Raw genomic sequence first — 21,791 nt, 5'->3', positions numbered from 1 at the left:
TTCTGTACTGTCTTTGAATTGGATTTCTCAAAACCTTTTTGTTTCTTACACAAGACTAAGTGTGAACTCTAGTAACATATGTATTTAGACGGCAGAAAAGCTACCTGTTGAAATAAAAAGCCATTTCTAAACTATGTATTAAATTATTTACTTTGATTTTCAGTGATTAGAGACTTTCAAGAATATGTAGAGCCAGGAGAAGATTTCCCAGCTTCTCCTCAGAGAAGAACTACCGCATCACAGGAAGACAAAGACGACAGTGTGGTTTTACCTCTGGGTGCAGATACACTTACACAGAACTTGGGCATTCCAGTACTAGTAGTTTGCACAAAGGTTAGTTTGCTTCCTACAGATTCTACTACTGTTACTAACCAAGGATGAACAACTGTTTTATTTTCTAGGCTCCTTTTGGAGTTGACACATTAGTTTTCCTAGGTAACTTTTCTTAATAAGTAGATATAATAGTTTAAAATATTGAATGATATTCACATGTTTGTTTTGTGAACTTAATCATAGTTTTCTTTGAAAGAAAATGTTACTTCAGATATTCTAAAATTTGTGATCAAATTTCATTTTCCTAATTCCAGTTAGACTTCAAATTGTATAGTCAGTTTAGTGGAGATAGTTACAGGTAAGATGAAAACTATCAACTTCATAAAATAAAATATTTTTCCACAGTAAGTTTTATATACTAATATCTTGATATTAGAAAATGTACTTAAAATAAAATAGACTTAATTTTAAAGATGTATCAGTACTCATTATGTAAAGTTGATATGCAGTTATCAAAGGCCTTTTATTTATTTAAGAGATTCTGGTAGGATTACTATTATAAAAATTCTGTTAATTTAGTTCTGTCACTGTATACACTTTATAATACAATCAAATTTCCTTTAAAAAATAATTTAAAGGTCATCTTCTCCCCATTTGGTCCTAAGTAGTATGTCTTTACTGTGTAAGCCATGGAATAGTTAAGATAATTACAGAACATATAAACGCTTTTGAGATCTAAAATTATTATGTTTTTTGTAATGTAAAATTTTCACATCTGAGTGAAGGAGGGTGTGGAATTTGTTCACCTTTGGAATAAAAATGATAAAAAATTTTAAATATAGCTTAAGTTTTACTTTAAACACTACAAAAATTATCAATAACAAAGGAATGTGGGGGGGAGCATTTAAAAGAATTAAGTCAAAGTCTATTGTCTGCTTTTCAAATGGTGATTCAGGTGTAGTTAATTGTTACTTATATCTTTTGCATAAAACTGTGCTTAAACTCTTACAATAGAATCCTTTTGTCTGTGGTTTGTTTGGGTTTTATTTTGTTTGGCAAAGAGCTGTTTATTGGCAGATATTTTCCTGTTTTTACACCACAACTTGCCTTATAAAAAGCTCTTTATTTTTCAAAGAAAAAATGTCAAGCTTTAAGGGGACCTGAATCAGTATCAAATGAGTCATAGATTGTAAAATTTTCAAGCCAAAAGAGATCATCTACAGTATTTCACAGAATCTAAGACACCGTCAGTTCTGCTTCAGTTTAAGAGCTTTTAAAGTGTGTGGGGGGATGGGGGAATGTGTGTCTCAGGATAGATGAAGAATGGTTGTTCAACTCAGTTTAAAGACGCTTGAAATTGAGACAGAGAGACTAGGTTTCTTGCCAGATCCTCATATTTCAGTTAAAAATGTTTTAAAAAGTTTACTAAACTGTCATGCTTCACCAAAAATGTCATAAGTCAACAATATAATAAGTATCTTTAATACTTTGAAATAATTACTCTCAGTGTTCTATAACATAGACAGTATGCTATATCATGTTTATTTAAGGAGACTGTCCTATGTTATATATATGCATAACAAAAAATTACATATCAAAAAAAATGACATCAAATTTGCCCCCAAACTAATATTAGGTATGATGGACATTGTTTATTTTTAAATTTCATAACCTTCAATTCACAAAAGTTTTGATGAAGTTATTTGGATATCATGATGTCTGAACATGCCTTAATTTTTTTCCTAACATTTTTTTTTGTAGCAAGCAGAATTCAGAATTGTTTCATTGATTGTACAGGTGACATTTCAGAAATAGCCTGTAATTCCCCTTTTTTGCTGTTGGTGAAGTTGAAGTGAGAGTGAATAAAAGCACCAGAAAAGAAATAAAGGTCAATTAAGAGCTATCAAATAAGCAGAGGAACAAAGGGGAAATAGTGAGAGGTGCAGACTCCCTGGATATACAGAGTGTTTTATAGAACTAGAATAGATTTTAGATCTTAAAAACTTTGTTCTAGGACATAAGTCGTTGAGTTAGCAAGTATGACCGCCCATTATAAGCTTGTCCTGTTATTCTTCATTCCTTTATGTACTAAAACTTTCTCTTTGGTGTTCTCATCGCATTCAATATATCATAGAAATCAGAGCTTTTTAAAGAAATAAAAGTATTCATTAGTCTTACGACTCCAACTAAAAGTCTCTAGACGTATAGGAGTAATTAATATTCTAGGTTCTACTGATTCAGTCACTGTATCAGAGTGGTAGTTTTGTGATAATCCCTCACCCAACATTGAACTGTTTAAATCATTATATTATTATTTAAAGTTAATATTGTTTTTAAAATTATTTTAACTCATTAGTGTGATGCCATTAGTGTGTTGGAGAAAGAACATGACTACAGAGATGAGCATTTCGATTTTATTCAGTCTCATATCCGGAAGTTTTGTTTACAGTGTATCCTTTTAATACATTGATTGGTGCAGTGTTCCTTAGCTGTTTGCTTGTTTGTTTAAGTAAAGGAATAAATCGATGACTTCAGAAATTCCATAAACTTTTTTCCTCCTGCCTCTGGTTGGAAATTTCAATTCCCAAATCATTTATATCTAGGTATTTTGAGATATAAAAGCAAGTATTGAAATATGTAACTTTGATTTGCTGTTTTTAAACTACTGTGATTAAGAAAAATAATGATCAGACTTATGTAGAAAATTCTAATGAGTTGGCATTGAAAACATTCTTGCAGAAAACTGGTATTCATTTCTTGGGGGTGGGTGGTAGGGAAAGATCAATATTTGGGTTTGTGTGTTCTTGTTTTTAATTTGTTTACTATGTTATCTCCACTATAGTCTAATGCAGTGGTTTTTAAATCTGGCTGTGCTCATCTAAGACTTACTGAATTGGAACATTCCAAGGGGAGGCTGGAGAATCTATGCTGAATTTTAAAAAAGCTTTTCTGGGTAATTCTGATGATCACAAGGTTAAAAAACCTAGCATAAGGAATCTTGTGTAGTCTAGGTTGCAAGGATTATATGAGCCAGTGAGTAACATTTACAACTAAACAAAGGATAAAATGAGTGAATGCTTTTAAGAGAATTTCGTGTTGAAAACTTCAGACAGCTTGAGAGCACCGAAGAGAGGTGTTCTCACTTGCCCCCTTGGATCAGATGTTTTGCATTTGCATTCACCAATCAAAGCTTTTGGGTCTGAAAAGTGAAGAAATGATAGATAGCAGGAGTAGACAGGAATAAGTAATGTACACACGTTTATAGTATCTGTAGTTTTTCATCGTCATTAATGGACGTTTAATTTAAGGACCACTTGGCAAGAGCCTCGTTGAATAATGAATAAGATCACTTGACACTGGGAGTTTCCCTTTTCCCTTTTTCCTTCAGTACTTTGTCCTCCATGGCACTTTCTCTTCTCATGTCACATAATGGTTAGTTGGATTGAATTAAAGGGCATTTGTCTGCAAAAGAAAACAGAAAGAAGTAATTGAAGTAGGTGTTGATAGCCTTTTTTGTTATCTTTGCAGATTAGAAAATTTGAGAACAAATAGTCTCTTTAAACATTTATTTAAAGCTACACTTGGAAATGTACATATAGAGATGTAATCAGGAAGGAGACTGTCCACTACAATAATTACAGACCTTTAGTAGAGCTGGTTGATTTTAAAACAATACAAAACAAGAAATCACTTCAAGAGAGTGAGAGGGGGGCTGCCCTGGTGGCGCAGTGGTTAAGAATCTGCCTGCCAATGCAGGGGACACGGGTTCGAGCCCCGCCAGGAAGATCCCAAATGCCGTGGAGCAACTAAGCCCGTGCGCCACAACTACTGAGCCTGCACTCTAGAGCCTGTGAGCCACAACTGCTGAAGCCCATGCGCATAGAGCCCATGTTCTGCAACAAGAGAGGCCACTGCAGTGAGAAGCCTGTGCACTGCAATGAAGAGTAGCCCCCGGCTCACCGCAACTAGAGAAAGCCTGTATGCAACGACAAAGACCCAACACAGCCAAAAATAAATAAAAAAAAAAAAAAAAAAAAAAGATAGTGAGAGGGGTGTGTGTGTGTCAGTGAGGACAATTCAAAATCATCTGTATTTTAAAAATTAAAAAATTTTAATCGCATTGTAAATTTTCCAGCTGTGTAAATCTTCCAAATTATAAATTGGCTCTCGTGAGAAAGATCATTCATGAAAAGTTCACACAATTAAGCATTTACTTAAGATTATGATGTTTGTTTCTACCAAATTAAGTATTATGACAAGTAGTATTTAGCCAATACCATTTTAAGGTTCATAAGCCTTGGTTTGTTTCCTAGAAAATACGAGTATCCTAATTCAGAAGTTAGACTATTCTCATCATTTCCTCTTGGCCTGAGTCACCATCTCTCTTGAGACCCAATGGCTAGTGCTAGCATTTTGGTCATGAAGTCTACTTTTGCCTTGGATTGTTCCTGAAAGCTTCCTGATGGTTCTTGATGGTTCATCTTCTCTGTTCAGTGGATCTCCTGAGCTTTCTCCCCAAAGTCCTAATTCCTGGACTAGTAAAAACTATAAGAGACATTAGTGCAAACCACTTTTGTTGAAAAGGCAAAACAGCTTTTGATAAATAATATCCCTCCTTCATGAAGTTTAGGAAGGTTAAAGACAAAAATAAATTGCCTCTTCATATGCTTTAAATGTAGAGGTAGTAGTGGTGTCAGTTATTAAATTTACCTTTACTTTCTTGGCTAATGAGATTTTTGCCCTCCTAAGTTAAATCACTTATGTAGAGATAGTTTTATTTGCATCTTAGCCTGTATATAAGTATTTTATAGTTTTGAAAGTCTTGATTACCATGTAATTATACCTTTGGAAATTATTTTTGAAACCAATATGTATAAATGCTAAGCTGAGAACACAAAATTTTATGGTACCTGTTGATAGAGTTTGTCCAAAAATTTCTTTAACGGTGTTCGTTCAGATGGTGCAGCACTTATTTACACTTCAGTAAAAGAAAACAAAAATATAGATTTAGTATATAAATACATTGTTCAGAAACTCTATGGATTTCCCTATAAGATTCCTGCTATTGTTGTGGAAAAAGATGCAGTATTTATGTAAGTATACTCTTAAATGTATTGTTTTATCATGTGTTGTTGCTCCAGTTCAATGGTGCATCATCCTCATCATCTCATTTTCATTTGAAGTGAGACCAGTAGACTTTTCCATGATGAGTAGGTGAGAATCTGTTCCTAGATGGTTTTATGTATAACCCGCCTTGATTTATTTATCTTTGCCTTTTAGTTTTACTGCTGGCCTGAACCCTTTTGAAAGGCTTGCTATTATAACTAAACTATCTATTGGGTGCATATATCAATGTATCTACTCACTAATTGGTTATGATACATAAAGGACCCAATGTATAATCTAGACATGCTTTGAAAAGTTATCTGAATAAATTGGGAGGTAAAAATAATTACCACCTTCTCCCCAAGAAACCTGTAATGACAGTTTTAAAATCAGGAAGATTGATAATAATTTTAAGTAGAAATTAGTAAACTTGAGTATTATAATAAAACTGATTAATTTTCCGTAATTGGTCAAATTTAACTTCATAAAAATATTCCCCTTAATATGGTCATGGATTGAATGAAAGAATGACTATATAAACGCTTGAGAATTTGTCATGTGCATTTCTTTCTAGTCCAGCAGGGTGGGATAATGATAAGAAGATAGGAATATTACATGAAAATTTTCAAATGTTAAAAGCAGAAGATAATTTTGAAGACATCATAACTAAACCACCTGTCCGAAAGGTAACAGTTTTAGTATATAGTCTTAATATTTAGGCTTTTAAACTGAGGGGGAAGTCCATAATTTTAAGATTGTAGGTAGAAAGGTAAGGGGGGTCCTTTTCTATCAATTTGTGTACTTTACAACCTAGAGCTCAACCAAAAGCCGAGAATACCTTGTTAGAATAATTGTATTGGCTTCTGTCTGTCTAGGCAGATCTTGCATCTTCATGGTCATTAGTTATTCATACTAGCCCACGGCTGTCCAGGGGCTGCCAGGTTCCTAGATTTAATTTTAGTCTTTACTGTTACATGTCATTCTTATAACTATTAAATCTCGTTTCAGAAGGTATTCTTCTTTTATATATCTTGATTTTGCTAAGCAGTATATGGTGTTTTATGGTTAGATAGTATAGATGCTTATGAAAAGTTGTATAAAAATGAGTGTTTGCATGTAGTACTTCTCACTGGCTAATTTGAACGTGTTTCGGGAAAAAGTAATTTTGATTTAACATATAATAAAGTTCTTAATTAAGAACCCAAATATTTACATTGAGTAGTTAGAAATAAGAAAAGTAATGTCAAATGAAAAATCAAAAAAAAAATCGGTTGGTGTGTTACTTGGTTTGGATGTCTGTTAAAAGAAATGCACACATCAAAAAAAAAAACCCAATTTTTCCCATTCTCTCTTTTACCAGCAAAATTGTGCTCTAAGTTGTCTTTTATTCATTTTGCAAATATTTATTGAGCCACTGTTTAGGCACTAGGTGCTGAATAGGAGGGTGATGCAGTAGTGAATCAGTATATATGCCACCTCTCAAGTGGTGATCAGTGCTATGGAAATGAAGCCGAGTGAGGGAAGGGTGAATGAGAGGACCGAGGTGGGGAGGGCTGCAGTTTTAGAAATGATGAGGGCATGTCTCTGATGAGAGGGGAGAATGTTGAAGGCACAGGGAGCAGGAAGTGCACATGCCCTGAGGCAGGAGTGTGTGAGGGGGCCAGAGAGGCTGGAAAAGAGCCCCAGAGGACCAGAGTGGTAGGAGAGAAAGGCCTCATCATTAGGCTGCAGTCAGGACTTTGGATTTCATGCTGAGTGGGATGGAAAGTGATGGGGGTGGGGGGGCGAGTTTGAGCACAGGAGTGATATAATCTGACCTAACCTTTCAAAGGATCGCTCTGGCTACTGGGTGGAAAAATAGACTATGGCGTGCCTTGTACAGAAATAGGAGGAGCAGGAGACATTTGCAACTCCTTTTTTTTCTTATTATTCAGCCGGTAGAAGAGGCATTATGTTTTTATTTCAGGGAAACCAGGGACAGGTTGATTTTCACTCAGCTGGGATGTTATTGGCCCTTTTAAAACACCTAACTGTTGCTTAGCAGATTTTATAAGCATGACTGATATGCCTGTGGCTCTCAGGTTGTGCTGTCTAATACAGTAGCTACTAGTCACATACAGCTTTTAAATATAAATTAAGTACAACTAAATAAAATTAAAAATTCAGTTTCTCAGTTACAGTAGCCACATTTCAGCTGCTCAGTAGCTACAGGCTAACGTATTGCACAGCACAGATATAGGATATTTATATTATTGCAGATAGGTATTGGACAACTCTGCTTAGGGCCTTGGGGAGGGGAGCTCACCCATGTAAATATGGTTTAGGTAATGTTCATATTCTTGGTGTTTTTTTAAAAAATTATTCTAATCTAGAGAGTAAGTTGTGAATGACATTAACATAATATATGAGACTTGCTCATTTATGCGTTGCTCATTTCAGTTTGTGCATGAGAAGGAAATTGTGGCAGAAGATGACCAAGTGTTTCTTATGAAGCTACAGGTATGAAATTACATCAGAAATAGACTTAGTATGATTAATGGTTAAACTATTCTTGTACATATTTTCTTTAAAAATACAGCAATACATGCCTGAGTATCTAACCTAGAGTTTTGTGTGTTTTTCAGTCCCTTTTAGCAAAGCAACCACCAACTGCAGCTGGAAGGCCTGTGGTCAGTATTACAGATTTTGACAAAATTATTAAAATGCAGTGCATATTGTTTTAGTTCTTTTTTTCTTAATTATATACCTGTCTCAAATGGGTATGCTTTGATATAAACTTGAATTAAGGATTCTCCTGGAATTTGTGAGATTTTAAAAGATAAAACTTCACTCCCTTTTAGAATATTGAAATCATAAATATCTATTTTGCAACATTTGTCCCACATGAGTTACTGTGCCAAACCATTTATATGTGCTATTTTATAAATCCTCACAACAGCCAGATGAGACAGGTCCCCCATTTTGCTGGTGGGGAAATGGAGGCTTTGGAGGACATCATGGCTTGCCGGAGGTTTTACAGCTGGTGGGATGGGATGCAAGTCCAGATTGGAGTCCAGATCTGACTCCCAAGCTTATACTCATAACCACACCTCATATTCAATATGTTCTTCTTTTTCCGTTGAAGGGAAAGTTAGTATTCTAAAATGCAGTGGGTCTCTGGTATTCTAATAATGAGGGCACAATTGCTAAACACTTCTGCCCAGGGCTTGCAGCGTAAAGGGACCAGTAGAAGATATGGGGGACAGTTGCAAAGTAGTTTCCTTTTGTGATAATTTCTGTGAAGTTGAAAGTTTCAGGGTTCTGTAATTATGGCTTTCCTATTTTTACTTAGGATGCCTCGCCAAGAGTCCCAGGAGGCTCCCCTCGAACACCAAACAGATCTGTGTCGTCCAATGTTGCCAGTGTGTCACCCATCCCTGCTGGGTCAAAAAAAATTGATCCAAACATGAAAGGTACATTTCTCTCTTTCTTAGAGAAAGCAACACAATACATTTAACAATCTGTTTTAAATGCCTTTTGCCTTTTAAAAATAACTCTCTAATTTTTTAATAATTATCTTATGCTCTTAACACTCATATTTTGTTTTATATATGAGTAGATTAGAGAAGTTACCCAGCCTCAAAAGATTAAACTTGAATTTGGAACATTTTCTGTGTATAGTTCTACAATGATAATTTATAGAAAAGTTGAATGCTTTGAGTACAAGTTTTTTATCTTAACCTTTTTTTTTTTTGTAGCTGGAGCTACAAGTGAAGGTGTCCTGGCAAATTTCTTCAATAGTTTGCTGAGTAAAAAGACTGGTTCCCCAGGAGGCCCTGGTGTTGGTGGTGGTAGCCCTGGAGGTGGGGCTGGAGGTGGAAGCAGTGGTTTACCACCATCTGCCAAAAAGTCAGGTATAGTTACCTGGAGCTTTTTTTTTTTAAACAGCTTTATTGAGATATAATTTACATACCATGAACTTTGTTCATTTAAAGTGTACAATTCAAAGTTTTAGTATATTTACAGACATACGTAAACCATTACCATAATCTAATTTTAGAACATTTTCTTCTCACTAAAAAGAAACATCCAACCTATTAGCAGTTATCCTTGCCTAACGCCCAGCCTATTAGCAGTTATTCTTCCCTCCCCTGAAGTCCTCCTAGGCAACAAACAATGTTTTCTGTCTCTTTGTATTTGCCTATCTGGAGATTTCATATAAATGGAGTCATATAGTTTATGCCTTCTTTAAAATAATGTTTCCGAGGTTCATCCATGTTGTAGCATATGTATCAATATTTTGGTTTTTTTTACTGCTGAAAAAATTCCATTGTATGGATATGCATACATATTTTATTTATCCATTTATCAGTTGATGGACATATGTTTTCATTTCTCCTGGGTATATATCTAGGAGTGGAATTGCTGGGTCATGTGGTAACTCTATGTTTAAATTTTTAAAGAACCGCCAAAGTGTTTTCCAAAATGCTATACCATTCTACATTCCCACCAGCAGTTTATGAGGGCCCCAGTTTTTCTCCATCCCTTCCAACAGTTGTTATTGTTCATCTTTGTGTTTTAGTTGTTTTGTTTTTTTTTGGTTTTGCTTAACCAAGTCCAAAATGTCTCTCTATTTGTGTGTGTGTGTGTGTGTGTGTGTGTGTGTGTGTTTTAATTGAAATATAATTGATTTACAATATATTAGTTTCAGGTGTACAACATAGTGATTTGATATTTTTATACATTATAAAATGATCACCACTTGTCCATCTTTTTGGTTAGAGCCATCATTTTGGCTGTGAAGTTGTATCTCATTGTGGTTTTGATTTGCATTTCCCTGATAGTTAATTATGTTGAGAATCTTTTCATGTGTTTAATAACCATTTGTATATCTTCTTCGGTGAAATGTCTATTCAAATCCTTTGCCCATTTTAAAATCGGGTTATTTCTCTTATTGTTGAGTTCTAAGTGTTTTTTATATATTCTCTTTACTAGACCCTTATCAGATGTAGAATTTGCAAATGTTTTCTCCCCCTGTGTTGGTTATCCCTTCACTTTCTTGAGTGTCCTATGAAGCACAAAAGTTTTGAATTTTGATGAAGTCTTTTCCTTTTGTTGTTTTTATAATTGCTCTTCAAGCAGACTTTTTAACCCATTCTCCTTTTTAAATCACACCTTCTTGCCACCTTTTTCACAAGTACCTGCAGCTACCATTTTTGAACATTTTACAGGTTTCTGGGTATAAATTGAGTTATTTTCTGGCTTCTCACACTCTCAGTGTTGAAGATTACCTTTCTCAGTACTGCTGATTTAATTACCACTCACTCATCTTTCCAAATTCCGAAATTTTGTTGCTATTTTTCTCTTTTACTGTTCTTATTCTATGCCTTTAAAAAAGTATACCTTTATGAGATTAAATGGTAGGTGCTAGTTTTACTTCTATTTGATAACAGACCCCACAATTTAAAATGAGGGAATTTAGGGGCTTCCCTGGCGGTCCAGTGGTTAAGACTGTGCTTCCACTGCAGGGGGTGCAGGTTCGCTCCCTAGTCAGGGAACTAAGATCCTGCATGTTGCGTGGTGAGGCCAAAAAAGAAAAAAAAAAAAAGGGAATTTATTTTTAAATTAAGGATGTTTATATAACTGTGTTTTAGATAAAGTTAATGAAACTGTTGGCAATTGTTAAATGAAGACACATTGGTGTTAAGGATATTTTGACTTATGTCTAAATCTTGGTTTCTTTTTCTTTAAATAGGCCAGAAACCTGTCCTATCAGATGTTCACGCGGAACTAGACAGAATTGCACGAAAACCAGTTACAGCTTCTCCTGCAACACCCACATCTCCTACGGAAGGAGAAGCTTCTTGAAGATACCAAATAAAGCCATTTATTCAGTTTTCTGGGATAATGTAAACTTGCCTCTGCCTTCTCCTTCAAAAGTGGAATTAGGGAGCTGGAGTGCTTTTTCAGATGGACTAATAAATTCATGTCTTTTTTGTGTATGTGGTTGCCCATTTTATAAAAGGGAAGTATACAGAAGAAAAATTATCCTACACTATGTAGGATTGCTATTTGCATTGCCACTTTGCGTAAGGAAGTAATTTTGGATTTTGAAAAACTCAAATTTATAGATCTGAAATACAGCCATGTGATCATATTCTAAAGGCTACTTAAAACATATAGGAGGGTTTGAGAAGGGCAGAAAATAATATGCTTTGGGCATTCGACTTACTTGGAAGGAAGTCCAAGCTTATTTTAATTAAGACTATTAAAAAATCATTAAAAAAAATTATGTGTTAGTTTTGCTGGAAAAGAAGATCAGTTGTCAGATTTTCCACACCAACGTAAATATACCACCACACATGGAATATGCTCAGAAAATGATCAGATAGCATTTCATACACTAGTCATTGTCTCAATCCATGATCCTGTAAGTTGTCATCAAAATATGATTTAGAAATATTGGTCAAGATTTGTTTCTTTAACTGAGAAGAAAAGAAAGCACACTGCCTAAAATGTGTAAAAGAAAAATGCAGAGGTTGTTAAAACGTAAAGAGGTAACAGTCTTTGGATTTGTCTATATATATATATATATATATATATATATATATATATCTACATATATCTATCTGTCTATATATATATCTATATATAGATAGATAGATAGATATATGGCTCTGCCTTAATATACCCCTTTTTTGTTTGTGGCTTTCAACTATAATCAGTTAATAAAGTATTTATTCTCTGCATTCAGGTTGAAATAACTTGTTGCATTCTCTTATATTTAAATTTGTATTTATCAGATAATGAATAAGATTTGTTAGTATTTTAAAGTGTTTGACTTAATAGGATTATTAAGCTTTCTGATCTTCTTTCTAAGAGACGAGTACATGAGATTCACTGCCTTGTCAAAGGAATTTACCTTGATCAGTACATCTTCCCCATAAACATGTCTTGAACTACAGAATCTTACATCAGCATTCCTAGTAGTAAAAATAGAGCCTTTTATCATTATTTAATGGACACAAGCTGTTTTAAAAGTTTGGCAAGTGCTCTGAAACATAGCTACTCCCTTACAGGTGAGATCACCTGGTAATAGTTCCACCTTTTCAATACTCAGATTTCAGTCCTTGTTTTGGAACCTTCATGAGAACAGTTTGATTTTCCTACTGAAGTTCAACTAAAGAACACATGTACATTTGACCTATTGTGTAATTTCAGATAATTGGGGGACAATGGTTACTACCCTTTTCATTGGTCTTTGTTATAACTTTAAAATATATATTCCAAAGATTTTTTTTTCAACAAAATATTTGAGGACAGTACCTCTACTATCAAACATAATTCTTTCATTAGAACTTTAAAATCTGTTTGGTTTTATAATAGTATTTGGCTCCTAATGGTTGAATGTAAATACTAAAAATATATGAGAGGGTTATAATTTGTTTCAGTGTGGGAAAAACTTAGGATGTTTGTGGGCATGGAAAAATTAATTTGCAAAAACATTTTGTTTAATAAAATATGAGATGAAAAATGCCATTGATAAAATCTTCAGTCCGGTAGGGGTTCTGCAGTCCTGGTGTTGTAAAGACCGGTTTTTCTAAACTAGTAGTACTTGATGAAGTAAGTGAAACTAATGAAGAGAATTGCAGACTGTGCATTATGGTATACTTTGGTATGTCTCCTGTGTTTGCATGTCTAGACCAACTCATGTTTTTTTTCTGTGTGACATTGGAGATGTACTAGAAAATCCTCAGAATTACATTGTTACCTAAAGTAATTGTAATTGTTCACTTTATATGGGATTCAGTTTTAACTAATCAAAAATCTTGTGTTTACTGTGTTTAAACCTATTTTTGTCCCTTTTTTTTTTTTTTTTTTGCGGTACGAGGGCCTCTCACTGTTGTGGCCTCTCGCATTGCAGAGCACAGGCTCTGGACGCACAGGCTGAGCGGCCATGGCTCACGGGCCTAGGCGCTCCGCGGCATGTGGGATCTTCCCGGACCGGGGCACGAACCCGTGTCCCCTGCATCAGCAGGCGGACTCTCAACCACTGTGTCACCAGGGAAGCCCTGTCCCTGTTTTTGCAAGGAAATTTGTTTTTAAACTACTTAATCTTTTTTGTTTGTTTTTTTAGCACTTTTTATTGAAGTATACAGTACAGAAAAGTGTACAAGTTACAGGTGTATGGTTTGAAATATCACAAAGTGACCACATATAACCAGCATCAGGATCAAGAAAGACGGCGTTATTTGCACCCCAGGCGCTTCCCTTGTGCCCCTTGTCAGTCCTCCCACCCACCAAGTAACTACTGCCCTTTCTTCCAAAGCTGTAGATAAGTTTTACTTATTTTTAAGCTTTATATAAATGGAATCTTACATTTATATTCTTTTGTGTCAGGCTTCTTAGTTAGTATTCTGTGGTTCCTCCATTTTGTTGCCTATAGCAGTAGTTATCCATTCTCATTGCACCATAGTATTTCATTGTGCAAATACACTAATTTTTGCAGTATGCTATTGATGGGTGTATATTAGTTTCCTATTGCTGCTGTAACAATTTACCAAATTTTAGTGGCTTAATACAGTTTTATTATCATACCATTCTCGAGGTCAGAAATCCAAAATCAGCTGTACTAGGTTAAATTAAACTGTAAGCAGGGCTGGTTTCTTTTGGAGGCTCCAGGGAGCATCTGTTTCCTTCCTTTCCAGCTTCTGGAGGCTGCCTGAATTCCTTGGTTCCTGGCCCCCTCTCCATCTTCAAAGCCAACAGCATAGCATCTTCTACTCTCTGCTTCCATCACATTGTTTCTCACTCTGACCCTGCTGCTTCCCGCGTATCAGGATCCATGGGATTAAACACTTTGGCCCACGTAAGTAATCCAGTATAAGCTCCCTCAGCACGTCACTCGTCTTGCTTGCATGGTTTCTGTAAAGAAATTGGATGTTATTCTTAACCTTTGCTCCTCCATAGGTGTTTTTTTCCTTTGGCTTCTTTTAAGATTTTTTAAGTCTTTGATTTTATGCAGTTTGAATATGATATGCCTAGGTGTAGTTCTTTTGGGGAGGTGGTTATCCTTCTTAGTGTTCTCTGAACTTCCTGGATCTGTGGTTTAGTATCTGACATTAACTTTGGGGAAATTCTCGGTCATTATTGCTTCACATACTTTTTCTGTCATTTTCTGTCTTCTCTCAGGCATTTTCATGTATATGTTACAACTTTTGTAGTTGTCTCACAGTTGTTGGGTATTCTGTTCCCTCTTTTTCTCCCCCAGTCTTTTTTCTCTTTGCTTCTTAGTTTTGGAAGTTTCTGTTGACAGGTCCTCCAGCTCAGAGATGCTTTCCTTAGCCATGTCTAATCAACTAATGAGCCCATGGAAAGCATTCATCATTTGTTAGTTTTTTTTTAATCTCTACCTTTAAAAAAGAATTATTTCTTAGAATTTCCATCTCTCTGCTTACATTAGCCATCTGTTTTGGTGTGTCTACTTTTTCTGTTAAAGCCCTTAACATATTAATCAGAGTTGTTTTAAATTCATGGTCTGATAATTCCAACATCTCTGCCGTGTCTGAATCTGATGCTTGCTCTGTCTCTTCAAACTGTGTTTTTTTGCCTTTTACTTATGCCTTGTAACTTTCTTTTGATAGCTGGACATGATGTACTAGGTAAAAGGAACTCCAGTGAATAGACCTTTTAGCACTGTGGTGGTGAGGTGTTGGGGAGGGGAGGCATTCTGTAGTCCTATGATTAGGTCTCAGTGAACCTGTGTCCCTGGGCTGTGAACTTCATAAGTGCTTCTCCATCCCCCCTGCCCCCTTATACACCATAGGTGAGACAGGATGGCTAGAGGGAGCTGGAGCTGGGTATTTCCCTTCTACCAGGCTGTTTAGGCTCTGATAAGCCCCAATTAAGGAGGCTCTGATAAAATGGCTTCTCTTGAGGACAGGCCTTGTTAAGAACAGAATACTCTGACTTATTTCAAACCGGTTACTTTCTTCCTTCCCCTACTGGAAGCACCAGGGGATTTTTCTCTGATTTTCCCTTTGAGACCCTGGTAGGGCTCCAGGAGGTAAAACTCACAAAGCAGTGGGGATCCCCTTCTAACTGGAGGTTTTTTTTTTTTTTTTTTTTTAACTGGAGGTTTTAAACTCAGACTTGTCTACTCTGAGCCTCTAGCAATTTGTCAGTTACAGTTCCAGCTTTCTTACCCCAGCACTGTCTCCCTTAGAGGTTTCTGCTTGGAAGTTTCTGCTTCAGTAAGTTGTGGTTCTCTGTGTCCACCTGCCTGCCTCTCCAATATGAAGGACTGCAGTTGGCCCTGTGACCTCACTCCTCTGACAGATCTAAGAAGAATTGTTGATTTTTCAGTTCAGCTTTTTACTTGTTAGGATGGAGAGATGACTTCCAAACTCCTTACTTGGTGGACCAGAATCCCAAAGTCTAATTTCCCCCTCTCAAAATCCTAATCACACCTGCAGAGTCCCTTTGCCAAATAAGGTAGCATTCACAGGTTCCAGGGATTAGGATGTGGACATCCTTGGGGGGCCAGTAGTCAACCTACCACAAGATGTTTGGGTGGTTTCAGTTTTCCAGTTGCTGTTACTAATTGTGTTGTTATGAACAGTCTTGAATGTGTCTTGTGGAAAACATGTTCTCTCTGTTGGGTGTATATGTAGACATGGGTTGCTGAATTCAAAGGCTATGTGTATATTCAGCATTAGCAGGTGTTAAATGTTTAGCAAAAGTTTTTCCAAAGTTATAAGAGGTCCCATTCCTGGGAGAAAATATTTGCAAATTATATATCTGATAAGAGTATAGTATTCAGAATATATAAAAACTCTTAAAACAATAGGAAGACAGCCCAATGTTGAAATGGACAAAGTATTTGAATAGATATTAATTCAGAGGAGATATATGAATGACAAGCACATGAAAAGTTACTTGATATCATTAGTAATTGGTGAAATGCAAGTCAAAGCCACAATGAGATACCACTTCACAGCTGAAATAAAAAATAAGTGTTGGTGAAGATGTGAAGAAATTAGAACTCCTGTACATTGCTGGTGGGAATGTAAAATGGTACAACCACTTTGGAAAACAGTATGGTTAAACATATAGTTACCACATGACCTAGCATTTCCACTCCTGGATATATACCCAACAGAAGTGAGAACGTATGTCCTCACAGAAACTTGTATACAAATGTTTATAGCAGCATTATATATAATAGCTAAAAGGTGGAAACAAACAAAACATCCATCAGCAGACAAATGGGTAAACAGAATGTGACATATCCATACAATGGAGTATTTTTCAGCTATACAAAGGAATGGGAATTCCCTGGTGGTCTAGTGGTTAGGACTCTGTGCTTCACTGCCGAGGGAACTAGGATCCTGCAAGCCACACGGCGTGGCCAAAAAAGAAAAAGGAGTGAAGTATTGATACATGCTACAACGTGGATGTACTTTGAAAGCATGTTAAGTGAAAGAAGCCAGTCAAAAAGTCAGAATGTATGATTCCATTTATATGGAATGTCCAGAATAGGCAAATGCTTTGAGACATAAAGTAAATTAGTGGTTGCAAGAGGAGAGGGCAATGAGGAGTGACTGCTAATAGGTATAGGGTTTCTTTTGAGGGTGATGAAAATGTTCTGGAATTATACAGTGCACAGTCTTGTGAATATACTAAAAACTTGACGTCGCTTCAAAAGGGTGAATTACATATCAATTTTTTTAAAGGAATTCGCATTACTACCAGCAGTATATGTGTTCCAGTTGCTCTACATCTTTGCATACACTTGCTATTGTCTATCATTCTGGCAGGTTTTTTATTTATACAATAGGATCTCATTGTGGTTTTAATCGTATTTCCTTAATAACTAATGCAATTAAGCATGTTTCATGTTTATTGGCCATTTGGATATCCTCTTTTATAAAGTACCTGTTTAAGAATCTTAAGAGTCTTCTTTTTTTTATCCCCCTCAGAAAAATAGGGAGATATTTGACTTTTTCTTACTATCTCGTTCTTTACGTATTCAGAATACTAGTCCTTGTCAGATACGTATTGCAAATATCTTCTCTCATTGTGTGGTTTGGCCTTTTCACTCTCATTGCTATCTTTTGATGAATAGAAATTGATTTTAATGTTCCATTTGCTAGCTTTTCTTTATGGTTATTGATTTTTTTTTTTTTTTTACCTGTTTTGAAGAAGTCTTTGCTTGCCCTCAAGGTCATGAAGATAGTCTAAGTTTTTTTTTTTTCTAGAAGCTTTATTGTTTTACTTTTCTACAATTCATCAATTCATCTGGGATTGATTTCTGTGCATGGTATGAAATAGGGGATAAAGGTTTTTGTTATTTTTTTTAGTGTGGTGTTCAATTAATTCATTACCACTCTGGTGGGGGGGGTATCATCCTTCTGAACTGCAGTGTCACCTGGGTCATAATTTGTCCATTTATGCATGCATCTGTTTCTGGACTTTTTGTTCTTTTCCATTTGCCAGTTTCTCTACCCTGTACCAGTACTACAGTCTCAATTTCTGTAGTTAAAAAAAAAAAAAAGCCTTTATCTGGCAGCCTAAGCCCTCCCCTGTTGTTTTTCCTTAAGATTGTTTTTGCTATTCTTGACCCTTTGCATTTCCATATAAACTTTAGAATCAAGTGGTCAGTTGCCACACCAAAGAAGTGGCCTTTTTTTTTTTTTTTTTTTTTTGCGGTTTGCGGGCCTCTCCCGTTGCGGAGCACAGGCTCCGGACGTGCAGGCTCAGCGGCCATGGCTCACGGGGCCCAGCCAATCCACGGCATATGGGATCTTCCTGGACCGGGGCACGAACCCATGTCCCCTGCATTGGCAGGCGGACTCTCAACCACTGTGCCACCAGGAAAGCCCAGAAGTGGCCTTTTGATTGAGGTTGAATTTATGGATCAATTTGGGGATAATTATCATATTTACAGTATCTTCCAAGCTATGTACAGGAATATCCTTCCATTTAGATAGGCCTTCAGTCTCTCCTCGCAGTGTTTGTATTTTTCAGTGTATCATCTTGCACCTTCTTTTGGTAGATTTTTTTCCAGCTAATTTTTTTAGGCCATTTTATTTTTTATTTATTTTTTTGGCCACGCCGTGCAGCTTTCGGGATCTTGGTTCCCTGACCGGGGATTAAACCCGGGCTCTCAGCAGTGAAAGCTCAGGGTTCTAACCACTGGACCACCAGGGAACTCCCTTTTTGATGCTGTTTTAAATGGCATCCTTTTAAAATGTTATTTTCTTTGTTGCTGGTATGTAGAAATACACTTTTTTCATATTGATCTTATCCAGCAACCTTACTCAGATTCATTTGTTAATGTTCATCCGTAGTTTATTTTACATGTGTCCTGTCTACAGTCCTCTGCTCTCCCAGCTGAGCTATTGAAAGGTGCACCATCTGTAATTTATTTTATATTTTTCTACATATAATTATGTCATCTGCAAATAACGAGTTTTAGTCTTTTCTAGTGTTATCTTGCTTTGTGACGCCTATGCTCCAGTATAGGATTCTATAGAACCGAAGAGAGGAAGCATCTTTATCTTGTTCCCCATCTCAGAATGAAAGCTTTAAATTTCACTATTGAGTGTATTTGCTGCATGCTTTTTGTAGATACTCTATCAGAAAGAAAGTTCTCTTCTTTCCTAGTTACTTTATATCATAAGTTTTATGAATGGGTGTTGAATTTTATAAAATGTTTTTTTTATTAGATAATTTTTCTGTTAGTGGTATCAGTTACGTTACCTTTTAGAAATATTAAGCCAACTTTGTATCCCTGAAATTAACTTGATCTTGATGTATTTTATTATATTGCTGGATTTGGTTTGCTAATATTTTATTAGGATTTTACATCATGCTCCTGAGAAAAATTGTCCTGTAATTTTCATGGTTTTGTCAGTGTTTGATATCAAGATTATGTTGAAATCATAAATCAAGTTGGAAAGTATTCCCTCTTTGTAAAGAGTTTGTGGGACTTCCCTGGTGGTCCAGTGGCGAAGACTCTGCTCTCCTAATGCACTGGTTCGATCCCTGGTCACGGAACTAGATCCCACATGCCACAGCTAACACCCGGCTCAGCCAAATAAATAAATAAATATTAAAACAAACAGTTTGTGTAAGATTGGTGTAATACTTGTTAGTTTTGCTTCTTTAAAACTATCAGATATCAATTTATAAGGCCTGTTGTGGAACTTAACAGTAGCCCAAATGGTAATATCTGTTACAGTTTTCGTATGTGGGCTTTCGTTTTAGAGAAAGTACTTGCTTTTTAAACTGGTAAAATGCCAGAATACGGGAATTCCTCTTTCATGTAGCACCTTATTAATGTCTTTATCAAATAGTGGTTCCCCATGCTGAAATAGGATTGTAGACAATGATATCAGGGAATTCTCACTATATGTGTAAGAGTTATCCTGTGATCATGATCACTTCAGAGACTTATAGGAAAAATTGTAGTCCATACATACAATAAAAAATACATGAAGTAATTAATGTGAAGAGGTATATGAAATTCAAGGATTTATTTATTTATTTTAGTGCTACGCGGGCCTCTCACTGCTGTGGCCTCTCCTGTTGCGGAGCACAGGCTCCGGGCGCGCAGGCTTAGCGGCCATGGCTCACGGGCCCAGCCGCTCCGTGGCACGTGGGATCCTCCCGGACCGGGGCACGAACCCGTGTCCCCTGCATTGGCAGGCAGACTCCCAACCACTGCGCCACCAGGGAAGCCCAAATTCAAGGATTTTTAAAAGGTATTTCTCAATTAGATAATTAGAGAATATATGGATAGAGTTATACTTTGAGAAATAATCATAAAATAATGATGCTTCCAATTTCTCAAAATATGACTATATATATAGAGAGAGAGGGAGGGAGAGTAATATATACAGACACACACGTTTGGGGCAGAGTAGTACCTTGATCTCATTGTATCACCAAAATCTGTTTAGAATTAGTTGGTGACAATTCTTTTCTGTCTTATGTTGGGTTAAGATTTTTTTCTAAAATTCAAATATGGGTGATTCTTAAAACTGTTGGTCACAAGACTCCTTCCCCCACCCCCTGCGCGAGGCTTGGGGGGGGTCTTAGTTCCCCAACCAGGGATTGAACCTGGGACCTCAGCAGTGAAAGTGCTGAGTCCTAACCACTGGACCACCAGGGAATTCCCAAGACTCCTTTATATTTGTACTTATTAAGAACCCCAAAGAATTATTGTTAATGTGGTCACTTATCTGTATTTGCCATATAATAAATAAAAGCTGAAAACTTTAAAATATTCATTTATAAATAACAATAGTTAATTCCATTACATGTTAAAGTAACTTTTTATAGGAAACAACTTTACAAAACTAAAAGTATGTAGAAGGGTACTGTTGTTTTACATTTTTACAAGCTCTGATGCCTGGCTTAATGGAAGACAACTGGGTTCTCTCATCTGCTCTATTCCGTCTGATCTGATGTGCTATTTGAATCCCAGGAAGAAAATCCAGCCTCACAAATACATAGGTGGAAAAAGTAGGAGTATTTTAATAGCTTTTCCAGATAATTGTGAATTTCCTTTTCTGATACTAAAGCTTGACAAGTGTTAGTTTTTTAAAGGTTAATTGCAGTGTGGAATCCATTGGTCTTTCTTGCCCTTTGAGTGGATTTTTACCCCTATGTGATTTTGTAACATTATTCACTGGATTTAGAAAATATCAGTTCACTGAACTACAGGGTTCTTCCAAATATTGACATGTCCCATTATAAAATGTCTCCCCAAATCACATATTTTTAGTTATTATCAGATCTCATTAGAAAAGATTAAGTGGTGGGAAACTGTCAGGCTGAGTGATGGATACAAATTTTCCAAGATTCTGATTTTTTGAAAGTTCAACTTTTATCAGTGTAACAGATACTGTCAGTTTTATTCCTTGTACTGACAGGCTCACTTAGCTTATTTCTGAGAAAATGTCTGCCAAATACATCTGAAAAACCAGTTGGGCTGCGAGTAGTTCTTTCAAGTAAGCCTGGTGGAAGAAGTGGCCAGTTCAGCTTACCACTCAATAGCACAAAAACACTTCTGTAAGCAGCAGAAGTGGTACACGTGTCCTTCCATTTCCTCACACAGAATTTTAGAAGATCTGGTACTAAATGGTTGCAACTTAGTGAAATTAATTTTTACTTCATCAAGGGAATTCTTAAGTGAACTTGGCTTTATATTTTCCCAGAGTGGTAGAGTGGTGAAGAATACGCTGACTACAAGTTCAGTTTGGTGCCACTGCCTTGCCTTGTGCTAGAGTGCTAGCAGTTTTACTCCACCTGCGGTGCAAACAAATGTTCACACAGTGAAAAAGGCAGATGACCTCTTAGTAGTTGTATGAGAATAGTTTTGACTTTATGGAATCCCAGAAAAGTTCTCAAGACCTATAGGGGTC

General features: G+C 36.1%; 1 protein-coding gene and 1 non-coding gene across 4 annotated transcripts in view; one reads left to right on the top strand and one right to left on the bottom strand.

Moving 5' to 3' along the window:
- The window catches only part of DYNC1LI1 (dynein cytoplasmic 1 light intermediate chain 1), a 41,312-nt gene extending 29,952 nt beyond the window's left edge, over nt 1-11,360 (top strand). For 2 of the 3 annotated variants that reach the window (XM_089918975.1, XM_022553769.3), the window contains 9 exons: nt 164-333; nt 2,630-2,723; nt 5,231-5,366; nt 5,954-6,065; nt 7,819-7,878; nt 8,004-8,048; nt 8,711-8,831; nt 9,117-9,272; nt 11,114-11,360. In XM_089918975.1, the coding sequence (XP_089775101.1) occupies nt 164-333; nt 2,630-2,723; nt 5,231-5,366; nt 5,954-6,065; nt 7,819-7,878; nt 8,004-8,048; nt 8,711-8,831; nt 9,117-9,272; nt 11,114-11,226 (1,007 nt within the window). In that variant the 3' untranslated portion in view covers nt 11,227-11,360. The remainder of the gene's footprint in view (nt 1-163; nt 334-2,629; nt 2,724-5,230; nt 5,367-5,953; nt 6,066-7,818; nt 7,879-8,003; nt 8,049-8,710; nt 8,832-9,116; nt 9,273-11,113) is intronic. The other variant, XM_089918974.1, reaches the window with a different exon arrangement.
- Nucleotides 11,361-20,463: 9,103 nt separating this feature from the next.
- TRNAE-UUC (transfer RNA glutamic acid (anticodon UUC)) lies at nt 20,464-20,536 on the bottom strand. The gene has a single exon. It is a non-coding gene; the product is annotated as a tRNA-Glu (tRNA).
- Between the last annotated feature and the right edge of the window lie 1,255 nt (nt 20,537-21,791).

Source organism: Delphinapterus leucas, chromosome 10 (genome assembly GCF_059928025.1).
Source record: "Delphinapterus leucas isolate spDelLeu-1000000601 "Yukka" chromosome 10, BTC_Dleu_Yukka2, whole genome shotgun sequence".
NCBI classification, from domain to species: Eukaryota; Metazoa; Chordata; class Mammalia; order Artiodactyla; family Monodontidae; genus Delphinapterus; species Delphinapterus leucas.
This window is presented reverse-complemented; position numbering and strand designations above follow the sequence as displayed.